General features: G+C 34.0%; 1 protein-coding gene across 2 annotated transcripts in view; it reads right to left on the reverse strand.

Annotated features, from left to right (window-relative positions):
* Window positions 1-1,355: 1,355 nt before the first annotated feature.
* The window catches only part of FYB1 (FYN binding protein 1), a 207,569-nt gene continuing 195,984 nt past the window's right edge, over window positions 1,356-12,940 (reverse strand). For both annotated transcript variants that reach the window (XM_036765132.1, XM_036765128.1), the window contains 3 exons: window positions 9,453-9,486; window positions 6,142-6,173; window positions 1,356-3,945 (listed from right to left, as the gene is read on the reverse strand). In XM_036765132.1, coding sequence (XP_036621027.1) covers window positions 3,923-3,945; window positions 6,142-6,173; window positions 9,453-9,486 — 89 coding nt within the window. In that variant the 3' untranslated portion in view covers window positions 1,356-3,922. The remainder of the gene's footprint in view (window positions 3,946-6,141; window positions 6,174-9,452; window positions 9,487-12,940) is intronic.

A 12,940-nucleotide genomic window follows, 5' to 3' on the forward strand; every position in this document is an offset into this window, starting at 1 on the left:
CCCTGCAGTTATTGACATAGGAAAAAGGCATTCTCCGAGAACAAAGAAGAGAATGTCTGCCCTCAACCTCCCAAACTACTCTCTCCAGAATCAGGTTATTTCTTGCATTAGCCATCCTAAGTTTCACAAATCATGTATCACGAGATTCCTGTGGAAACAAAAGTTCAGTCATTCCTTACACCAAATAACAGCAACAGCAACCATAATAGCTGTGGTTTACGTAGCACTGAAAAGTATGCAAAGCACTTTACAAATATCTCATTCTATCTTTACAACAACCTTAGGTTATCCCCATTTGACAGATGATGAAATTAATGGAATCACACAGCTGGTAGGTCATTTTTGCTATAGAGGAACCATTCCATTGTTATTGGTACTTTAGAGAATAATTAGAGCATAGCTGGATCTTCGTGTTTGCTCATGCACAATTTTGTTCATGAGAAACATCAAAACTGCTGAAAACTGCACCGCTTCACAATAACTCACAAGCTGTAGCCCTTCCAATGCCCAATTCCATAAGCAAATTTCAAATCTTTTTCAAGGTAAAATGCCATATTTATTATAAATCTGGTGCAGTAGGAGCTGTGGGCAGAGGCGGGCTAGTCAGAGCCCACACACTCCGCCCCTACTGTCCATGGCTGTAGATTTTGTTAGCTTGAGGCTCCAAATACAGCCATCATTTATTATCATATTTATATATTTCTTAGCCGTTTAACATACGGTTGCTTAAAACTGTGCTATCATTTTTATTACATTCCTACCTTTTCGTATTTCATTGACAAGGTTTTTGGATGTTGGGACCCCAGCTCCATTTTTTCCATAAGCCTGTTATTTATTGTATGATTTTGCATAGCTGCATAATTTTTAGGAAGCATATGTCAAGTTGTAGTAGAATTGATTGTAAATGTTTGAGGCCAGATTTGAATTCTGGTCTTCCTGTCTCCAGCTCTAGCTTTCTATCCTCTGTGCCATCTCTTGGTTGACAACCACAACCTATGGAATTCTAATGAATATATAGGGTCAAGAAAAAAAGTGTGGGAGAAAAAGAAGAGTGGCATCCTTTCATGATACTATTTTGAGGTAACACTGCTCTCAGTTGTCCTCTAGGATAATCAGGCCATCACAGACGCTTTCTATTTGTAGTTGCCATATTTGGGGATGACATAATTTGATTCATAGCATTAGCAATAAGCTGTTATAAGGCTTTATTGTATATATCTGAATCTTTTTGTGTGTGTGTATATGTGTGTATACATATATATATGGATGGATATATCTATATCTATATCTATCTATCTATAAAGCCACAAAAAGATTCAGATCCTAAGGGAGAATAGTAATATTTAAGTCACAAATTTGAGTTAAACACAGGTTTTATTTTGAATAACATTTGTACATATTACTCTTCCAAGATTTTAGAACAAAACAGTAATTCACCTAAAAATACAGAACAAAGTGAATGCCTTTTTTCATGCAATTTTAAATTTCTGTTTTTTAAAAATCCCATACTATTTTATGCTTCAGGGGTGGTGTATTTGTTCAAGAATGAGAACCAAGTTTTCAAGGTTTTATGCTTTGCCAGACCAAGACAAATCATAACCTTGGAATAAGTTATTTCATGTTTTGTTTTCTCTAAAATAGGTCTTATCTGATTTTGAATAAATCCTGGCCTTCTAAGACAAAGTATGTCATTATATTCTTTTAAAAAATTCACCTAGATTAAGATATCATAAGGAGGAATACAAAAATATAGTTACTTAAAATGTCTTTTTTTTAGGGTACAGGGTGTTTTGAATGAACAGTGCATAAAAGCAAACCATACCAGGTGAGGTCATAACCCAAAGGCTTGTTGTTGGATCTGGAACAATGGGCTTCTGGTATTACCCAGTGCTTAAAAGTCATTTTACAAAGCTATTGACAAATTTATTGGATGGAATATTTCTTTCCATTGTAAGCAGACATTTCTTCTGTGCCATTCTTGTGAATATATACTTTTATTTATAAGAAGAGAAAAGTTATTTCCTTGGCTTCAGCAGTCTGTGTTATTAACGTGTTACGATTTGTGAAACAATTAGAGCCCTCCAATACTAGAGAATTTTCAGAATACATTGTTGGTAGCTCTCTCATCACATACATCAGAATTTCGTCTGTCAAGCTACAAAAAATATAATTTTAAAATATTTGAAACATTTAGAATCTTTTTTATAATTTTACTGAGTTGATATGACTTTCTTATAGAATTATCATTTTTACAAATTTGTGTGCATACAATTGTCTCTCTGTGTGGAAGCACCCAGACCAACCCTTTGGAGGGGGTAGTTTTCTGTACAAAACTTTAAAATTCTTTGGTTAGGGGGACTGGTATTTTAGCAAAGAGTCAACTTTGGTACACACAATAGACATTTTCAAGTATTTAAAGTGCTATCATTGTCCCAGAAAGGAGAGACAGGAAAAAATGGGAGGAGAGAATGGATCTATTTGGAATTCTTCGATAGCCACATGGTGCACTTAAAAAATAAACAAAACAGCATAAATTCAACAGCCATTGTGTGCTAATCAACAAATCATATCCCCCCCACAAACCCATGCAAAAAAAAATTGATTGTCTACTCTGTGTTACCAATTTACTACCAAATTGCAAAAAGACAAACATGTTCTGGCCACATATTTATAACATTAAAAGAAATTCGACAGTTGAAAGGGAATGACCTTAAAAATTATATAGTTCAACATTCTAATTTGGCAGATACAAAAATGAAGTATCTAGGAGGATAATGGTCCTCCTTTACATAGGCAAGTTTATATAGGCAACAGGACTGTGAGTAGATGTGAGGAATCCTGACCTTTTCCACAGTGTTAAATGTTGGATCCTTATTCTGGAAACCACAAAAAAGTTTACAATTTTTTTCATGTTGATTTAAACATTTTTTTTTCCCTTAAGAAGAAAATTGGAGCTAAATATATAACTCTTGGTTTTGGTTCTAGCTTGACTTTGAAGTAAGCGTATGACTAAATAAGGGACATCTTTCCAGCAGTATGTTTGTCTGTACTCCCCCTGCTGGCAAAGAAAAATTCTTACAGGGAGAGGTGTTGAATATAGTTTTAAAGCCTTTCTAACAGATTTGGAATAATAATAGGAAGGTTCATAATGGTCTGTGATAATGTTATGGTTATATTTAGTCAAAGTTTAGGTCCATGTTACTTCTCAGATAACATCACTTTAAATAATGAACAGAATCAAATTATTTGCAAATCAAAAATCAGCTAAGAGGTGGGTTTTAAAGACTAAAACATTTATCTTAATGACTGTACAAAAATACACAAATTATAACTTAAGTTCTCTAGCAAATAATTAATATGCTTTCCAAATTAACAAGTATAGACAAGACATTCGGCAAATTTAAAATACAAAATGTACTGTGAATATAATTTAATTTTAGCAAACTTTAAAAGGGTTTTTAAAGTGGAAGAATTGCCTTCTTGGATGCCAACTTATATTTGTTTCCATGATTTTAAATCGTAAGTGAATGTGATGGGTTTCCTTCTCATAATGTTTCCCATTTTTTGCTCCTTTACCCAATGTGCTATCACTGAAGTCCAGCAACTTTCTTATCATTGAACTGTGTATATCCTTAAAAGTACTGAGCAGGTAGCCCCTAAAAAAGCTCCTTCATGATTGCGGTAGAAGAAGTGGATGCATAGCCTCATCAGTGAATCTCTCTGGAATGTTTGTTCAGTATAAACATAACTCAAAAGGGCGCCTGATTTTCCAGTTCCTTGTGTTGAGAATTGTAATTTAGTAACAAGTGGGTGATAGTAAAGTATATTTTGGTCATTCATCTGCTGTTACATCTTAATAATATGACAATTATGAAAATGCATATTAGGATCTAATGAAGACAGCTACTAAAGTGGAGAGCTATTAGTCATTGTCGTAGATGCAACCTGAAAACAGAAGGATACAAAATGTAATTAGAAGCCTAGAAGGACACATACATACTCTTAAGTTTCCCAAGGTTGAAGAATGTCTTTCGTGATTGCTTCCTACCATGGATACTGACATGTTGGCTACCAAGAGCTGACTGAAAGAATGTGTGAAGGATAACTTTAGCAGAAGGAAGTACTGAACTCACTATCTGATGTACATTTTGAATGTACAAAATAAAATCAATTTGTTCTCTAAGTAAGAGCTGGGATCTTAATTTGTACTGGATTTAGCTTACACTAGTCTTTTATTTTCTTTATGCTACACATGGCAAATAATATGTATATTAACATTTACCATGTTAAATTCAAAATGCATACATAAATAATACAAATAAAAACATACAATGGATATTATCATCTCTTGGATGTAATTCATACTTTAAAAAATTGGCTAGATCTCTCCATAAGGGAGCCAAGTAAACCTAAGTTCTGAAAGCAAAAGAAATATAACTTAAAGAATGAAGGAACATTTAAAATAAAAATATAGTTATTAAAAGTATCCAGATAAATGACAACTAATTGGGGAATGTGAAAATGATGTATAATCTTATGCATGAAAATTAGAAATATAGTGGAGAAGGTTATTTAAATTGTTCAATGAAATAAGTAATAGTGGGAGGGAAAGCAGCAAAAGTATGTTTAGGTTATAGAGACGCAAAATTTATTAGTAGAATGAATGAAGTGTAGAAACTTTGTTGGGTAAAATTTTCATCTTTTGGAACAAACCCAGGAAAAATGCTATATGATTTATTATAGGAAACAATTGTGTAAGAAACACAAATGGCAACACTTTTACTTTTATCTTATCACTTGTCTTCTACATCTAATTCTGATTCTATCCTATGGGGATCTTCTATAGTGTTTCTTTTTTCGAAAATAGAAAAGTGGATATTGTATCATAAGGTCCTTTGTTTTTTAAAAAAAAAGAATAACCTTTTCTTACAGTCCTAGACCCTTCTTTCTCTGACCACTTAACAATTCTAGTTTTGCTTACATTATAGAAAGAAATTTGTGGAGGTAATTGTTGAGCCTGATCAGCAGTAATCTCAAGAATGTAAGGGGTAAGAAGACTAGAAAGGTATGTGTGGGGAGGGTAAGGTAGAGTGGGGGTGGGAGGGTAGGTTAAAGGTTATGAAGGGCTTTGAATATCAAACCAAAATTTACATTTGGGCAAGAAGCCAAGCTTCAATTCAAGTCCGTCTAGGAAGCAGCTAAGAATAAAACTATGGCCCTAGATGAATCAAGCTTGTGTCTGTGTACGTTTCTGAGATTCTTCCTTTCTGTTTCTAAGGAACCACATCTACACAGGCTGAATAAGTAGTTGGGAACTTCTAAGTGGAAACAAGGGTAGACTTTACCTAAATTCATAGTTGGAAAAACTAATTTCAAGTAAAAGTTAAAGAAAAATGGTTTTAGTAGGAGAATAGATTATTGTTCAAACATGGAGTAAGAGTGAAATAACAAACAAGGGCAATAAATGAAGACAGTAGAGAAAAACAGACTATCTTCATAATGTGTAATAGTTAAAAAAAAAAAGTTAGTTTTGGAATCAGAGGACCTGGATTCAAATCGTGGCTCTGCTATTTATAACCCATATAAATTTAAAAGTCACTTAACCTTTTCTGGGGTTAATTTATTCATCTCTAAAATAAGTGGATGAGCCAGAAGATCTCTAAAGATCCTTTCTAGTTCTAAATCCATGATCTTATGTATACAGGAAAATTCTCACATGGCAAGCTAGGAATGTAGAATTTGCAGGGATGGCTGGTCACTATTGCTAGGCACTGTCTTAAAGGAAAAAACATAAAAGTTTCAGGCAGGATATCCTATAAGCCACAAAACAAATATCCATATGTACTCTCACTTTGTGTGACAGAGAGCATTAAAGCATAAAAAAGTATTGATAGCAAAAATTTAGGCGAAATGTGTTTAAAACATAGGAATTTTTAGTATGTAAGCTTCATTATATGTTGGGAACACTTTTTTTTAATACTCAATATTATGGATGCTCAATATTCAGTGATTTCTTACTAAAAACTAATGATTTAGACTAAGTTGCTAATTGTTCTCCCCCTCATTGTATGACACTACTCAATTAACTTTAGCATAAACAAATGTGCTAATATGCTGTATATTAAAAAAAATGAAACATACCATCAGCAATATCATCATAGATCTCTCCTTCACTGTAAACACAGAAAAAATTATTTTAAAGAAATTATTTTCTTTATACAATAGGCATTTAATATGGGAAAAGAAGGTAACGTGATATGATATAACAATGTATTTGAAAATTTTATTTCATCCATCTCTATGAAACAGTCATTCTGATATTTAAAAGTATCTACATTTTAATTTGTTTTTTCTCTTCCAATTTTGCTTTTATCTAATCCACATTTTTATATTAACAAATTCCACAATACCAATTATTTACAATTATTCATTGTAATCAACCAAGCAACAAACATTTATTTAGCACCTACTTTCCGCCTAACACTGTGCTAGTCACCCTGATCTCAAAAGACTTTACATTCATAAATACCACATTTATGACTTCACTTGGACTTTTAGTATTGAATAAAATACACTTATATTTGATGTGGAAAATACAGTTATTATTTTCTACTTTAAAAAATGGAAATTAACAAAGTTAAGGGCTAAAATGTGGTTGTGGTAATGATACAAAAACACATGACTGTACATTTATGTAATTCTAAAAAGTGATTGTTTATTTTATACATTAGGGTCACAGTAACTCAAAAAGATCACTGATTAAAGCGTGGAAGGCTTAAAATCTGCCTTAACAGAATTGGATGAATTCCAATTTTTTTTTTTAGGTATTTAAGCATATCTGATACATGCATGAAATGTTTTTTGGATACTTTTACTCATTTCTAAAATAAATAATCTACATACAAGATTTCTATTTCCATCATTATTTTTTATCATTGACTGATTGAATAATTTTTTTTTTGTGCTAAGCACTGTAGGATGAGACCCAGTCCCTATCCTCAAAGAACTGGCATTGTAATGAGAATTGTGATCAGTCTATAAATAACTTTAAGTTATTATTACTTGTTGTAATTTGAAACTTTTAAGTAGTACTAGCCATGTGACCCTGGGAAAGTCACTTAACCCCATTTGCTTCAGTTTCCTCATCTGTCAAATAATCTGGAGAAGGAAATGGCAAACCACTCCAGGATGCTTGCCAAGAAAACCCCAAATGGGGTCACGGAGAGTTGGATATGACTGAAGAATAATAAATGTTGATTGATTAGTGCAAAAAAAACCCCTTTTAAGTAGGGTTACAAGTTCAGCATTTAGAAATGTATAGTATTTACAGCAGAAAGTCTTCTTGCCTAGATCAAGCAAAGCTACAGTACTTATATGGACCTCTGTGCCCTACTCACAAAGGCAGCCCTTAGTGCTGTTTCTGGCTCACAGGGATTGTTGGCTTTAACTTAGCTCTAGAGACTAGGTGATTTGCATTGTGAGTCTTTTAAGACTTCTTAATAGTACTAACCTGCTTGGTCCCATCTGATCTTTGGTTGTTGACCTGCACCTGTACTTCAGTTCTGAAATCCTGCTTCATGCTTCAGTTGTTTTGGATTCTATGATTCTCAATACTTAGCTACTGGCTCCAGCCCTAGCTCCCTTCAAAGCCTGGCTCAATTGTTCCTACAGGAAGTCTATTCTGATCTCCTTGGTTGTTAAAGCCCTCCTTAAAAATTACTTTGCATGTATTTTTTTGTATTTACTTGTCTACATACATATTGTTTCTCTCAATAGTATGTACTGTTTCATTTTTTTGTCTTTGTAGCTCCAGTGCCTAGAGCTCCATCAGGCACATAGTAGATGCTTAATACATGTTCAACAGAATTGAACATGCTACTGATTCTGCTTTGCTTATTTATTTTCCCAGAAGATAATCTGATGAAGTCACTGGGGCCTTCTAAAAGTATCTCAGATCCTGATTTTTCTAGGCTTCTCTGACTCTTTACCAAGCTTTCACTGGAGCCAGATCTTAATTTAAGGACAGAGTCAAGTCAAATGACTATACTGAACTGGAATGTTATGAGTGAATGCCCAAAACTAGCCCAAAAGAGCAGGGAATGGAGACTAATACAAGAATTGGTTCTGTGGGGATGAGGGTGGAGCCACGGGGTGGGGAGGGGGGCAGTGGTGCCAGGGGAGGTGTGAGGGATGAAAAAATTTGAAGTGATTGCTGTGAGGAGTGATAGAGCAAAGTGATAAGGTCACTCCTGGAGGGGGAGTTCTGCATGCAGGGGCCAGTGATTGGTGAATTAGAGTCTTGCCTTCCCCCTTTAATTTTCAGTGGGACTAAGTGAACCACACAGAATGAACAGGCAAGGACGGATTGTAATCTGCCTTGCAGATGTCATTGCGTGTTCCCCTGCCACTCAATGTACTCCTCTTCTAAACTAGCTGTTTCTGCTGAAGCCCCACCATCTTTCCATTCCCTCAGGGTCTCACAACCTTGGCATCATCTTATGCGGCTCACTTTCCTTCACCCAACATATTCTACCAGTGCCTTACTCAATTTGTCCCCTTCTATTTCCTCTAACAGACACCACCTAAGTTCGGGCTGTCCCTGGCCATCTTGCAATAGCTTCCTAATTGATTCCCCTGCCTCAAGTCTCTCCCCTCTCCAATCCATCTTATACAGCTGCCAAAGTGATTTTCCTAAGTGCAGGTGTGACCATGTTACTCCCATACTTACCGTGTGGTGACTCCCTACTGATTCTAGGATTAAATAGATACTTAGAATCACAGATTTTAAGATCTTTTTGGGGGGTGGGGTGGGGCTTGGGGAAAACCTACGATTTCATTGGCACAAGGAATTACTTAATTCCTTCCACTAATACAGATGTGCAGATCAGCAATTGCTCTGCAACTTATATAGGGTGAGTCAACAACAGTCTTAGTGTAGTTTTAAGGTAGCTAAGCTTAATGAACTATTAAAGCTTAAAACTGCCCTAAGACTTTTGGGACAACCAGCAGTCATAGAGAGCTAGCTGCTTGGGCCACTGAGAGTGTAAGTGATGAAGACGAGGTCACAGAGCATAGAATTACAGGGAATCTTAAAAGCCATCTAGTCCAACTCTTCTCATTTTACAGGCAAGAAATCACTCCTTGCTCAAATGATTAACTTAGTTGAGTAAGTTAGGAACAAAGCCATAAAGTCTTAATAAGAGAAATTGTGGGTATGACCTGTGAGTTTGCAATATTAACTACGTGAGCTAGCAGAAAGCATAGCTACTATAATGCATCTTTTGAAAACCTAAATTATAATCACAATTACCTCATTAATGTGTAGAATGTAATACTTTTTGCATTTATGTAGCATAAGTTGTTATTCCACTTAACACAAAAAACTGGCAAAAGTCACAAAACTATTTCTTTCTTGCAACAAGATATAGCACTGAAAGATAATTTTTACTTACTTGTCCACCAAACAGCTCCGAAGGACATAACCATCTATTAAATAAAAAGAAATAGGGACAAGTCTTTAATATGTCCTTTAGAAAAATATCAGTTTTAATTTTAAGAAATGGAAGTTTGTGTTTGCAATCTAAAACCAGAAGGCATAGAGGTGGTAACGTGGCTCTTTACAACATTCTTCTCTCTCCAATATCTTTTTTTACCCTTACATTCTCCTGACTTTCCTTCCCCCCAACTAGAAGGAATCTTTTCAAAAATTAGGATTAAAAGACAATGGTTGCTGATGCTCCTTTGCTAACCATTGATAAAATCTAGTAAGATAAAATTTAATAGGGATAAATATGGGTTTCAAAAAATCAACTCCACAAGTTGTGGGAAAAAGTAGAACTAGACAGTAATTACTCTGAAAAAGATCTGGAGGTCTGAGTGGACTTCAAACTCAATGAGTCCACAATGTAATATGACAGTCAAAAAGCTAGTATATACTGCATTAATAGAGGCATAGAATCCAGAAAGAATGAAATGAGTCTCATTGTATTCTGACCTGGTCAGACCATATCTAGACTGTTATGTTCAGTTCTGGGCACTATATTTTAGAAAGAACATTGGTAGACATTATTAAGACAAGGACAAGACATGAGAATTGGTTGAAGGATTGTTAGATGTTTAGCCTAGAGAAGAGACAACTTATGGTAAACAAAATAGTTGTATTCAAGAATTTTAAAGATGATCATTTAGAAGGAGGATTAATCTTGTTCAGCTTGGCCCTAGAGGGCAGAACTGGGCACAACAGACAGAAATTGCAGATTAAAAAAAAAAGCCTTCCTAACATCTATTAGAGGTATCTAAAAATATAATGGGCCTTCTCAGGAGGTAATGCGTTCCCATTCACTGGAGGCCTTTAAGGCTTCAAGGCTAGATGATCACTTGTTAGGTATATTATAGAGGAGGTCCTTGCTTAAGCATAAGTTGGATTAGATGGTCTTTGAGATTCTTTCAAATATAATGTAATTTGGATTTCTCTTCTCCTCCTTCTCCTCTTCCTTCTATAGTATAGACATACACACACACACACATACACACGTAGTATCTACTATAATGTAGTATATATAATATATTATACATTACAATATAGAATGTAGTAATATGTTATATATAATATAGTATTCATGTATGATAATACAATAATTTATAGTACATAAAAGAATATGTACTATAATATATAATAATAATGTACTACAATATAATATAGAACATAATTATAGTACCATCATAGTGCTATATTATCATATCATAATGAAATTTTACTTCACCAGATTAAATTTGATTTTATGCATATTAGTTACGTGGCTGCTGTTGGCTATTATTTGCCTACCACTGTACTTAACTTTTCTAAGAAAATGGTGAAAGCATGGCTATTGCCTTTGTGAATTTCTACTAGTTTTTGTTACATTTCATAATATATTACTGACCTTTCAGAATTGATTTTGTTTTACTTTTGTGTTTTCTACTTGAGATAATTCCAATTTATGTATCCAGAAACCGGGTTTCTGGGAAGAATAAAGCCATTTAAATTAGGCCTATAAAAGCATGAATGTTCCTGAAAGCTTGACTGGGTCACATTTGAATGATCTGCATATGCAGCATCTAAAGAACTAGGAGTAACAGGCCTGTAGAATTTTGGAGATTTGTCTTGGTGAATGAGATCGATTGAGTCTTTTGGCCCTATTTGGTTTCGGAACAGCGCATTAGATTTATTCTTTGTTCCAGAGAGGCAATATTATGTAGTAAATATAAAGTCAGGAAAGACTGCTTCAAATCTAGCTTCAGATATACACTAGCTGCAGGATGATGTGGAAGTCATCCAACCTCTCTGAACTTCAGTTTTCTTATCTACAAAATGGGCATAATAATGTCTATAGTATCTGCTTCACAGGATTGTGAGGCTTAGATGAGAGAATGTATGCAAAGTGCTCTGCACACTTAAAGTGTTATATAAATGTAAATTATTATTGCTAACCAAATTAGTTTGTGAATTAGAGGATGAAATTTGAAAACAAGATCGCATGTGCAAAAATTAATGTTATGGATATAACATTTCTTAAACATGGAGGAAAATCTTATAATTACTGATTTAGCATAAAAAACTAATAAAAATAAAATACCTCACATTTATGAAGTGCTTTAGGTTTGCAAATTGCTTTACATAAAATTATTTCATTTGAGCCTCATAACAACTCTTGAGGTTGGTACAATTATGAAAAAGAACTATTTTAAAGGTTGGAAATATACTCGAGCAAATCACAGATAAAAGATTAGGAAAAAGCAAAACCTTTGCCATCAAGAATTCCACAACAGTAGAATACTGTACTGCAATATTTTATGAGAAGAGATTTACTGTCTTTCAAAGGAAATAAAACATAAACATTATGTTTTCTTTAGTAATAGCTCATTTCCCTACGATTGCTATTTCCTAATGTATGGATTAACATAATGGATCAAAATTACTGAACAATAAAGAATAAGCAACAATATTTTAATGACAAGGTTGAAAAATTCCAAGTTCAGATCATTTTATGCCTTCCTTTCATTTCACCAAAGCATAGATTAGCAAAAAAGAAAGATTATATACAAAAGAACATCTAAAAATTGGTGATGCTGATCTTAGGGTTGTTTTGAGACCAAAGTGCCTGCCACTTACTTTCATGTTAAGAGACTTCTCTCTTCAATTAAGACAAATATCATAAGTTACATTAATTCCCAAAGGGAGATGAAGTCATCGCTGACATATTCAGTGCCATTTGCTTGTCTCATGTCAGATGATCTTTGTAATTAGTCAGCTCTTAGAACAAGTTATTGATTCTTTGTGTCAGGGCCACAAAGCATAAATCATATCAATTTGCACAAAATGAGTCCATGTCAGGAACCAAAACCAAACTTGAATACTTCATTACATTTTTTTTCATCCATGAACTGGATGTTTCTACCTTCATTTCAGTTTTTCTTTATAAATATGTAATGGAGGAAAAAGTATTCAGAAAGAATTTTATTTAAGGAGATTACAGTGGCAAAAGTTTCCATGGCACCTTTATTTATGCAACTCTAAGCTAATTATTTTAGAATGACAAAACCTTTTCTTTCAAGTCTTCAATGCAAAGTCAATATTATTTTATGTTGGCATGCATTCCTAACAGCTCCCAATTAAATGAGAAGGATGAGATAGGAGTAATGCATTCAAAATTAGGAATTATCATCTGAGATGTGGTTCTCATTTCATCCTCATCATATTGATCAAAACATATTCCAGTTTTTAATCAACTGGATGCTTATTAAAACAGGTTTATATTTTCACAAGAAAGGTACAAAGAATCTCAATGACACTCTATCAAATTGAAGTCTGTTCTCATGCTGATATGGTGTTTTTTAATATGTGTGCTACTGGAGCAACCATGACAGTATCTTTTAAAATCATTTACCAGAATATTTTGTG

The sequence above is a fragment of the Trichosurus vulpecula genome, chromosome 1 (genome assembly GCF_011100635.1).
Source record: "Trichosurus vulpecula isolate mTriVul1 chromosome 1, mTriVul1.pri, whole genome shotgun sequence".
Lineage (NCBI taxonomy): Eukaryota > Metazoa > Chordata > Mammalia > Diprotodontia > Phalangeridae > Trichosurus > Trichosurus vulpecula.